Source organism: Trematomus bernacchii, unplaced genomic scaffold (assembly GCF_902827165.1).
Source record: "Trematomus bernacchii unplaced genomic scaffold, fTreBer1.1, whole genome shotgun sequence".
In the NCBI taxonomy this organism is placed as follows: domain Eukaryota; kingdom Metazoa; phylum Chordata; class Actinopteri; order Perciformes; family Nototheniidae; genus Trematomus; species Trematomus bernacchii.
This window is the reverse complement of record NW_022987720.1, coordinates 2475292-2486999: the sequence shown is the minus strand read 5'-3', so window position 1 is coordinate 2486999 and position 11708 is coordinate 2475292. Positions and strand designations below refer to the sequence as shown.

Sequence of the window (11708 nt, the reverse complement as noted above, 5' to 3'; positions counted from 1 at the left end):
GCGTCTACATTTTGTCAACAATTTGAGAAATGTAATGAAATAGGTCTGTTAATATTATAATCTATATTGACTTGTTGTAGACTTAAAATGAAGGTACAATGGTCGAAGGTTTAGAAGGTATTATATACATAATTTATAACTTGCAATACAATTAAATTAAAGCGAAGGCTTTTTTACCTACAAAAAATATTCTTTGAATACGTTTAAATTGTTCAGCAAAAATAAAATAAAACAGATGTTTCCTTTATGTATTCAGTAGCTGCTGTGTATTCTATTATTGTACACGAATTGCTGCAAATTGAGTGTATGCGCAATTTTAGCGCAAAATGAAGTTGGATTTGTGGATAAAGTGTTGGACCAGCTTCCTGTCACGTGTACGCTACAGTAGGATCATATGACTTTAGTCGATGAAAATGAAAGCTGGGTGCAGCCAGCTTAAACCTGCAGTGCTTATTTTGGTCTTTAATTTATGTTTTTATGGAAGTTATCAAGTAACCGATCTGCAGGTAAGACTTGGATTTGATATTGTAATATCTGCAGTTTGTTACCGGTAACCACACAACAGCGTGTTTAATGTAACTTAGCTGTTGGTGCCAGGGAGGGTGACCGGGAATGTTGTTGTTTACAACCTGTTTTCTCCTTCCTCATGATCTGTAACTGCAGGTATGTGAGCTCTGCAGCGGTGCTGTCCTTAATGGCACTGCAGTGGGCCGGTTCTGCTCCTCATCCGCTGGTCGGATAGAAGGACGATGCTGCTTGAGAAATGACAACACAAGTGACCCTGAACACATCATCGGGTAGGACTTTTTATGTCGCCCTCAGGGTCCGTCGGAAATGTGAAGATTTCAGTTATAAATGACGTATGTTGAAAGTGGAGGAAGACAAATATTATACAGGAGTAACAGGAGACTAGTATAAATAGATAAGTTAAACTTTGTAAACAACAGTCTTTAATAAAAGCTGCCAGTGCTAATGATGTATCCTTTTCCCCCAGTTGAAAAATATGAACTTTACTCTGCTTCCACACTTAAAAGTTAGATTTACAAAATAATGTTTGTTTTGTAAATGTTTCAACCATGTTTTTTGTTTGTGTCAGGTTGGATCTGTCCAATTGTTCACTAACTCATGTGGAGGATCTCCAGAGAGCATCAACAGCATTAATGATGTATGTACAGTTACTACAATGTCATACAATATAGGGCAGTGGTTCCCAACCTGGGGGGCGCCAAAGATCGCAGGGGGGGGCGCCAGGCCTCAGATGATTTGAGGCCAAATATCATATTTAGACTTTTTTTTACATATAATTGTAACGCAATACATGATTGTCACTAAAAGCCTTGTCTCTACATTACAATAAAAAAATAAAAATAATTGATTAATTAATTTGAATAAAAATTCAAGCTAGTAGCTATTATAGGCATAACAAGACAGAAATGTATAATTCTTTCTTTAATAGAAATGTTTCTTCTGCCCGTAAAGTGTCCAAACCAGGCTTTTCTGGATAAGCGCATTTTTAAAACAGTCATTGTCCATGCCGGTTTCAGATTATTTGTCACAGTTGCTCCGATCAGATCGGTCTCCTCCATTTTGTAGATTATTTACGACTTTTGAATCCACATAAACACATCGGCAAAATCCGGCTTACTTTGAGCATGTGAATTGTTTCCACTTGCGCCGTCCTTTAATTTCTTCATACAGCGGGAATCCAAATGAATTAATCCTGAGTCCAATAACCATCAAAGTCACTCCAATAGTGCTCCTTAATTACGCTTTCATCCTCCTTTAACAAAATACTTCACATTCATCCAGTTTGGGACAGTAGTTGTAGCATTTTTGAGACTTTTAAACTTTAATTACTGCTGTGCGCCCCCCACCATTCCCCCCCACCCCCTTGTGTGTGTGTGGGGGGGGGGGGGGGGGCGCACCTTCCAACAGGAGTCATTTGGGGGGGCTCTTGGGAAAAAAGGTTGGGAACCCCTGATATAGGGTACAGATAAAATAACTCAATACTTATATGATTCTGTTTTCTTCAAGTTTGTATCTTCTTGGTCGAATGCATTTATTGTAAGTCGCTTTGGATAAAAGCGTCAGCTAAATGCAATGTAATGTAATGTACTTTGTTGGACACTTCCATAGTGAAGTCCATGGTTATTCTTAATGCAAAGAAGAAGTTACATCACTGAGGAACATGTTGATTCTGCATGATCATTTTCACACATGATGCACGTTCCGCATTATAAATTGTTATTTACAATTGCCACACACATAGAAATGTACATGGGCAAATGCTCTATATATTTGTAATATTGATACAATTCTAAGGCAGTAGGAGACGTGAACTTTTTTTAATCCTAGCTTTCATTCTAGCAAGGAACCAAACTCGACTTATGAATGCACGTCTTATTCACTTGTATTTTTATGGAACCATTTGTCTTTTAAACGATTTTTCACCATAGGCCTACAAACTGTTGCTTTTCAGAGACCTCTCACTCAATCCAATTGTCAACATCAGTGAAGCAGCCTTCCAAGGATTTATTGAGTTAAATTACATGTAAGTATTCTGTTACAGAAACTCAAATATGACAGCAGCTCACGAGTATAACATTTTAATTCTTCATAACTCTATTTTTGTGAGTCTATAGGATTTTACCACAAGACATATTTTGCCCAGGGGGCAACACTTCTTGGGAAAAGGTAGAGGTCAAAGAGGGAAATCGTTTCTGTGAAGGCCAAAAAGATACGTGCAACCAGACCGGACAGCTGTGTAAGTTACCATCTAATACACTTCACATAAACCTGCAGTAGCTTTCTGGTAAAATATGACAACTGTCTTATAATTATTAACAATCCTCAGCCATGAACTGCCCGGAGAACTCCCTCTGCGCGCCCTACGGCCCGAGCTTCTTCGAGTGTAGCTGTGCTGACGCCTATCATGGATACAAGTGTCTGCGAGAGGTATGTTTTGGAGCAGCTTTATCTGAATAATTTCGTTTGGTACTTCATTTTTTACAGCTAAGTATTTATTTATTATTTTCTACAGGGGGAGTTCCCTCTTCTGCAGGTGTTTGCGCCTCTTGGAGTGTCTACATTTGTCATCTCTCTCCTGCTGTGGCTCACCCAGAGACGTAAGGCCGAGCCACTCTGAACTGCACTCAACTTTCTTTAATCCCTGATGATCTACTGAGCTATAGTCGAAAGGGAAAATGCTGACACAAAGTCTGAGGTGACCCCAGGCTTTTTTTTTAAAACGACATTTTGTATTACTGCGTGTCAGCTTTATTTAATTTACGTACATTTTAAAAACTGACATTTTCATCAGTGCAATTTTAGGAAGAAAGTAAATTGAACATTTTAAATATTTCTACCTTTTGTCAATAATACCAATGTTACCAATTTAATTATATTTTTTAAATGACTCAAGATATTAATGAGCAAGTTATATTAAAGAGCATTCTGAGGCTTTGCTTGATATTATCTGTGCCGAACGTGCACTGAATGTGTGTGAGTTTACACGATGGAACTACTAATTTCACAAAGTGTTGCTGCATGTTGAACATGTGCTTCACTCACAGCAAAACCAAGTCCTGATCAAAAATGTTTCGATTTTTTTACTGTATAAAGTTACATTTTAAAAGTGAGTCATTGAGTTGAACTACTACAGCACACTATCTAGTCTTCACCTGCTTTTAGCACATCTTAATCTGAACACATCTGAATGTATCTGATCAAATGTGTTTAGTCAAATGTGAAATATGTTGATGGGAAAGTGGTTTTGATGCTTCTTCACAATGAGATTGAGAGTTTTAATATAAAGTTCTAATAAAATATTAAGAACAGTACATATTGCTTGGATGAAATTATTATTTATCATGTAATTGCCATAAGTACTCGTAGAAGTTAATAAATAAAGAGCCAGAAGATGACTGAATATAAACTATTGCATAAATGGAATTAATAGTAGAAAAGGACCATGTTAGTTGGGAATAAAATGCAGCTTATTATAACTTTGGATTCCCTCCTTAAAGTGGACCTATCATGCTATATTTGAATAATATAGTGTAGGACCATACCTATACAAGGCATATTTATACTTTTTTTTTTTCTAAATACCAAACATCATGCATTTTAGCCATGCCTCATTTTGCTCAATTTGACATTTTTTAGATCTGTTTTAGCAAGGGTTGATTCTGTGAGCAACAGCACCACCTACAGGCCTGGCATATGTACTACAGCGTCTCCAGCGCTTTCGAACGGCAATGCTGTGGTTGTCTCCTCCTGATTGGTGGAGTTGGCCCAATAGCCGTAGCGCCACCGTCCTGACGTCAGGACAGTGTTCAAATCTGGATCAGTTTTGATCAGATCCGTTGCAGCCCCTTTTTTAGAGATTTGGGTATGGAGGAAAATAGAGAGGGTTGTGTTTTCTGACACTTGGTGAGTTCCCTGGAACACCGGGGACACATATTCATGTATAAAAGACGTACAAAAGTGCATTTTGCATGATAGGTCCCATAAAATACCAAGTCAATATGAGATTTGACGCACGCTAGTGTCATGCGTTGAATTTCTGGACATAACAATAAACAAACTCAGTTCCTTTGCCAAGAAATCCTAGTTTATGTCTCACTCTTTTTATTCTGTTCAATGAATCGATGGTCATTAAAAACTAGGCAGAGGGATTTTATGGCTCACAAACTCTTCACAGATACTGCAGCTCCGACTGTAATTAGGGAACCATTTCTGGCTGGTTTGAAATGGCATGCTGTGGTTGACAACGAGTGCATGTTTTCAACCGCATTGGAACGGTTCTGCTCCAAATACTGGCAATTAAATGTTCTGTTGTAAATAAACCATTCTCAACGTGGATCCATGTAAACATCTTGCCTATACCAAATGTATAAAAAAAACTAAAACAGAACTACCCTCCTAAAGGGAAACAAACCCTGGTAGTTATCCAATTCATTCATAAAACACACATGGACTCTGTTTAAAAAGCATATGCCATTTCATATATATTTATTGCATGCTCAGAGCATGGTGTTTTGTGTTGTGTGCAAGCATTCAAGCTCAAACCATGGAGAACACAGAGAAACAGCCTCTGAGCTCAGACTGTCGTTCACTGGTCCACGTTCTTCACTCGCAGCACCACAGGGACCGAGGTGCAAGGGATCATTCCCAGATCTGTGATGACCAAGTCCACGAAGTCAGGCGGCGTCACGTCGTACACCAGGTTCAGCAGGCCGAGAGAGGGCACTTCCTGCCAGTGCTCCAGCTGGGTCCTCCCCTTACGCGTCACAATGAGGTCGTCAGGGTCATCTGGAAAGCACAGAAGAAGATAAATTATCTAATGTTTGGAAGGAATTTCAATCAATGAGACAGTAGCTATTTAAGTAAGGTTATCAATATACATAGATCTATTGATATTGATTCAATGATCAAAGAGGAAATATTATCTGCATTCCTCTTTTTTATTTAATAAAAACGAGAAATGGGGCACTTTATAGAAACAAGGTATTTTTTTATTATTTCTATTCAAATGAATATATTGTTTTGCATTTAAATGTCTGAAAGAGCCCAGCAATACAGTTTTAAAATCATATTTTATACGTGTTAGTTGGATTGAACGTCACTGTGTAAAATGGTCATGACACGTCTCCTATCTGTTGCAATCCCTTGAATTGAATTAAAGTAGACTTTTGATATCAGCAAATATGGTATAGTTACCAAAACGATTGATGTGACAGTGTATTATTATTACACTGGCTTCCAAATCAGTTCCGAATTGATTTTAAAATCCTATTATTTGTTTTCAAAGCCCTAAATGGGCTGGCTCCGGCCTATATAGCCGAACTCCTCCATCGCTACACCCCAGCCAGAGCTTTAAGGTCTGCTGACCAGCTGCTGCTGGTAGTGCCCAAGACCAGGCTCAAAACCCGAGGGCACCGAGCCTTCGCAGCAGCTGGCCCTAGGCTCTGGAATAGTCTGCCCCTCCATGTGAGGTCGGCCCAGACATTAAATCCTCACTAAAAACACACTTCTTCTCTCTGGCCTTCTAGTCAGAGCGGAGCATGACACCTGACTATTCCCTGTGTTTTTGTTTTTTATATTTCTGTTGTAAATTATTGTGATTGTAGTAATGTGTTTTTATTACATGTACAGCACTTTGCCTCGACCAAAAATCGCTTTTAAATGTGCTTTATAAATAAAACTTGATTTGATTATTATGATGACATTTGTGATTAAAACCTCTAAATTTGAAGTGACAGGAACACAAATAAAATAACTTAAAATAAACAAACACTTATGGTACATTTTAGCAATCCACTGGCTTCCATACCTAGTTCATTGGACACGAAGGAGTCTGTCTGCACCCTCTCACAGAACTTGTATGTCTCACAACACACCAGCACAGGCACGTTGAAGGCTTTGGCCACCAGAGCGATCTGTGACGTCCCCACGCGAGACATCACGTAACCGTTGGCCAGCAGAGCGTGAGCACCGAGGAACACCTTCGATACCTGCGGAAGGCCACGTTCAAGGCATAAAGACAGAGTTAATACATTTGAGATGCTTTGGCTACTCATTGATTTATTATCTATGGAAGCTGGAAAGTGTGAATGTACCTCTGGGAGAATGTAGGAGACAGCGGAGATGAGGACGTAGGTGCAGCTGATGCCTCTCTGGACGAGGCGCCTCAGAGCCTCGCGGCCCTCCAGACGAGGCCGGCTGTCCACCACGATCACACGGAACTTCCTCTTCTTCTCAAAGGCCTCGCACAAGATGTGGTTGACCAGCGACGAGCTGAGCGAGGAAATAAGTAGTTTGAGGGAAAATGTGGAAGGAAGTCGGGAGTGTAATGGGCAAGACAGAAAAAAGGAAGAGAAAGTGTGAAAAGCAGGACTTAGGGTTGGATACGTGAGTGTTGCATTCATTTTGCTTGACAACCAATTAAGCAATGCTTGGAAACAGGAAACTGCAGATTCTCACACTAAACCAGACACCCAATTTGTTTTCCTTCAAGTAAGCTTTGAGAGGCTTACCATCCATAAACTAGGATGACGTCTCCATCACTGATCTTTTCTATGGAGGACTTAGCGATAGCTTTAGCAGCGAGGATGATATTCTCATCGATGTAACGCTCGATACAGCTCAGCAGCTTGCTCTTCGCCTAAAGAGGAAATGTGGAAAAGAAGGATAACGGTAAATCAGTCACATTAACGCTTCTGTCTTTGTGGAATATGTTTGCTACAACAACTTAAGGCTTAAGCTAATGGTCTCTGGCTACATTGTATGAGGATTGCATCATGTGACACTTACTTCTTCTTCTCTGCATTGACTAGGAATATTGGAGATCTCTTTCTTGATGTATTTGATCGCATTACCCATGCTGGCTGACAGGGGGCGACATTGATTCAGAAAACTGCAAGGAAAATAGGGGAGGAACATTATATATGTGCAAAGCTGTATATTTTAATTTAAGACATTAAGAAAAGAGTTAGTTATAAAACTTATACCGATGATAAACAAAATCTGATATGCGTTTTCATACCTGATATAAGGTTTCAACTTGTTGACCAAGTCTCTAGATAGCTCTTCATTTGGAGGTGTTGTATAGTCCCTTATTACCTAAAGCAGAGGAACAAACATTGCCTTTAGTTGTTGACATTTATTTGGTCCTTAGTAATAACAATCATCAAAGAAGAAGGTCATTTCTGAAGAAGCTGGATTGCTCGCTCCTGAAAACCTGATCCTGGGAGTCGAATGCTAAATTGTATTGAGTGATAAGATGGAAACTGAACTCTATTGCTGGTTTAGCTTTGCATGAGGATCAGTGGATGGAGTATGAATCAGTTACAGCATCAGTGCAACAACATTTAGGCGAGGAGGAGTGTGTCTGAACCAACAGAACCGAACGAGTGAAGCCTTGCTTTTTGTAGCTGTTATGGTCTAAAATGCTGTATAGGAACGACAATGGGATGGTAAAGACTAAAGAGTGTGCTCTGTACCTGTTTGAAAGCATGCAGCAGGGCCACAGAGCGGGCGTTGGACCCCGCCACAATGCCCTGTGAGTACTGGAGACCCAGGCGGACAATAGCAGGATGAATCACTGTGGAGGGAATGCTGCAACACACAACAACAGTCAATACATGAGATTTAAAGTAATTGTAAAGGGATTAAAACAAATTGCCGCGATTAAAATCAAACGACTATAAAAGGTATATTTTCAGCTTACCCAATTTGCTGTGTTAGAGGGGCTCTGCGACTGTACTGGTGGAGATGAGAAAACAGGCTGACTTTGTGGCCGTAGTCTAACCGGAGGGGGATCTGAAATAAAACAGATTAAAAAGCATTGGCTTTGTTCTCCAGTCATTTAGAGGTTACATCTGAGATCATAAGGTTATAACGGAGTCACAGCACACATACATAAACAATCAAACTCAGTTGACCAGAGGAAAAAACTAAAGTTGCTTTAGAGCAAAATGTATTTCATATTAATGGGAGGTTACTTTCAAATAAAATGTACTGAGACATGTTCGTGTTTGACCTTGGCAACAGACAAACATCTTTGTGTTATGTACGTTTTTTTAAATACTCTCCAAACAAACAGAGCAGCACAACCACAATCCAGCACAGCAAACAGCTCGGTGTTGAGTTAAACACACAAGAACAAAATGTACATTAACATGTAACACATTTTCAAACAAACGTATCCCAAAGACCTCTGTCTTAACGGATCATACAATACGTTTCATCTTTCATTTCTGAGCGGTGCTGGTGTACGAAAACGATTACAGGTTAGCAAACAAAACTAGACAAATGTCAATGTCACGCATTCACATGTAAGGAAGGCAGACCTCAAAATTTGCAGCAGCATTGCACCCTGGCGTCTGAAAGAAAAGTTAGGTATGATCACATGCAGTTATAGTTATTATCTCATGCAACGAGTGATGGAACAGGATGAGCACACACTGCAATATTTATGAAGAGTATTTTAGGGTTGTTTTAGGGTTGTTGTTGGTGATGCTCCAAAAACAGTTATTGTTGTAAGATATCCTAACATGAGGCAATCTGTAATGAAAAGTTACTAGATGACTCAGGCATTATTAAATGTAACTGAATAGATCACTTTCACAAAACGCCTGCAGCAGACATCATATTGTATTTTACTTATTTTCTTAGCTGAACCTTTCTGTTTTAGGAGTTCCTCTGTAAAGTCTAGATACCTACGAAGACCTATAAAACTGGACTAAAACAGCATAAAATCCAGAATAAGCAATATTTAGTTTATGAATAGTATATACAAAATAATATAATGCTTGTTATTATTGATCAGTCAAAATAAATAACCAAATCTTGAAGTTTAAATAATAAAATAAATACATGATATAGTATGTTATTTGCAACAGGTGGCTGTATTCATTTAGTCAACCGTATTCCTTGATACATTTTGTGTGTTGTACATTTTGTCAACTCTTTTATTTAGTAGTTAATGCTCAAGATTTAACTAAAAAGCTAACACTTATGCTCATTATTTCAAACAGGCTTATCAGTCATGGTTTTTAGAGATGAAGCATAACGTTTCTAACCTGTTGTTTCTCCAACTTCTTTGCCAGTTTCTTTAAAACATCTGGGTTGTCCACTTGGACATGTTCTGGGAGCCTCTTCACCACTGGAAAAACATAAAAAGCGTGACATTTGTTTAAAAGGTATAACTTCAGATGGTCACCACACATGCTGACCTCCGGGCCGCTACAGTACCTGGCTGCAGCTCACTGGGTGCTGCTTTAGCTTTACCCGTAGCAGCCGGCTGACCCGCATCTCCCTTCTTTTTGGACGCCCTCTCAGACTCTTGCCTTGCTCTCCTCCCAGCTTTCATGTCTGCTTTACTCTTAGCGGGCTGAGGTTCTGAGGCAGGCACAGGAAGTGATGCAGGAGCGGGCACTGCTGAAGGAGCTGAGGGAGAAGCAGTGGGGTCAGGGTGGAGAACAAAAGACCCCCCCCGATCGCCCCAGCAACAAACAGTCAGGTCTAAAAACCACCAGACTCAGGGACAGTTTCATGATCCCACAGGCCATAAGACTATTAAACACCTGAACTTTGGAAAGAACATCCATAAACATTCATCTGTTTGCATCTTACAAATTATTTATCTAATATATCGTATTCCATGTACTTGTATATAGACTCTTCTTGCACTATTTCTATTCTATTTTATCTGTTTTATTTGTTCTATGTCCTATATATATATGTTGCACTGTTGGAGGAGCCTGTGACCTAAGTTTGTCATTGATATATCTACACTGTAGCTAATGTACAAATGACAATAAAGCCTTGAATCTTGAGATTAAATATAGCAATAGATCACAGTTTGAAAGAACATTTCCTTCACAAATATCTCAGATGTTATCCACTTGTAACTGCTAGCAATAGATGAACAAAGTGAAACATGCCTCATGTAACACATTGAGGGGCCTTAGACTACAACAATCTCTGGTGCTGTCTACATTATGTTTACCCTTCTGTGAGGGTTGTGTTGGAGTTGGAGCAGCCGCACTGACAGGCTTCTCTTCGCTTTCCTTTGAAGCATTTTCATCATTTTTCTCTTTGTTTTTCTTCTGCTGTTTCTTCTCTTTCCTCAGCCGCTGCTTCTCGTCTTTGGTCAGCTCTTTGCCTTCAATCTGTAAAGCAAGCATGTCAATAAATGAGTCCATGAAAACATTACATCTTAGGAAGCCTTAAACTAGACTGTGCCACATGTTGAGAACATACTAACCTTTGCTTGTTGTATACCATCTTTTCCGACAGCTCCATCTGTAAAAAAAAGAACAATACATGATGACATTAAATAAGTTCATCAGTATTTATGTACTCGTTAATGCATGGAAGCTCCAATACCTGCACCAGCCTTCTACCAGGTCTTTGGTTTAGGTGATGCTGTTAGCAGACACTAGCTTTATGCTAACGACCTCAGTCATAGAACTGGTTGGCTATTATTTCCTGCTACAATGACAACTTAAAACAGCCATTTAAGTTGTTCTGTTCATTAGAAAATAACATGATGAGAGGCTGATGCAATATCATCACAACACCGTTAAACTGGCTTGCTTGAAATGCTAACGTTAGCAGCACTAGCATAGAGGGAAATTAACTTTGCTACAAGCCAAACCAAAACACCTTTAAACGTGGAATGTAAGTGGAAGACATGTTGTCGTCGCACCCACGGTAAAGTCATCAAAAATACCTGGGAACAGTTATAAAGTCCAGCTGTTACACTCTCACGAACTCACCTGTCACTCCACTGTCAGCCATGTTTACGCTGCTGCTGAACTTCCTCTGCTGCTGCACAAACTAACGCCTGGAAATATTGTATCGCCCCCTGGTGGATAAACATTTAACTAAAGTGTTTCCTGTAAATGTATTTGTTATTATAGTTAGCTTTTTTTATTTCTTTACATTCGTTATTTTGTTTTAAAGATTTTTTATTTGTAAGCTTTAACGACTATCGTATCTCACTCAGGGATTAAAGCAGAGACGGAAGAAGTACTCAGATTATTTAATCAAGTAAAAGTAGCAATACAGTGTCAAAATACTCTGTTACAAGTAAAAATCCTGCATTGAAAATTGTATTTAAGTATTAGCATCAAAATATACTTTAAGTACCAAAAGTAAAAGTAGTCGTTATGCGGAAGGGCCAATTTAGGCGCCATATA

The 11708-nt window shown here is 39.2% G+C and overlaps 2 protein-coding genes across 3 annotated transcripts; one reads left to right on the top strand and one right to left on the bottom strand.

Annotated features, from left to right (window-relative positions):
* The first annotated feature begins 373 nt into the window (after window positions 1–373).
* Window positions 374–3839, top strand: atraid (all-trans retinoic acid-induced differentiation factor). Its single transcript, XM_034144202.1, has 7 exons — window positions 374–506; window positions 664–797; window positions 1097–1165; window positions 2480–2551; window positions 2643–2764; window positions 2855–2955; window positions 3041–3839. The coding sequence occupies exons 1-7, from the start codon at window positions 408–410 to the stop codon at window positions 3143–3145; spliced, it is 702 nt and encodes a 233-aa protein (XP_034000093.1). The 5' UTR covers window positions 374–407; the 3' UTR covers window positions 3146–3839.
* Window positions 3840–4606: 767 nt separating this feature from the next.
* eif2b4 (eukaryotic translation initiation factor 2B, subunit 4 delta) lies at window positions 4607–11345 on the bottom strand. 2 transcript variants are annotated; one of them, XM_034144200.1, is made up of 14 exons: window positions 11286–11345; window positions 10772–10809; window positions 10514–10676; window positions 9757–9951; window positions 9585–9667; window positions 8853–8885; window positions 8231–8322; window positions 8004–8118; window positions 7547–7623; window positions 7315–7417; window positions 7038–7165; window positions 6621–6798; window positions 6335–6515; window positions 4607–5313 (listed from the first exon to the last, which is right to left on the bottom strand). In XM_034144200.1, exons 1-14 carry the CDS (start codon window positions 11305–11307, stop codon window positions 5114–5116), a joined length of 1608 nt encoding a protein of 535 aa, XP_034000091.1. In that variant the 5' UTR covers window positions 11308–11345; the 3' UTR covers window positions 4607–5113. The 2 variants fall into 2 exon arrangements, with proteins under 2 accessions (XP_034000091.1, XP_034000092.1); XM_034144201.1 differs by lacking the exon at window positions 8853–8885.
* Window positions 11346–11708: the final 363 nt, after the last annotated feature.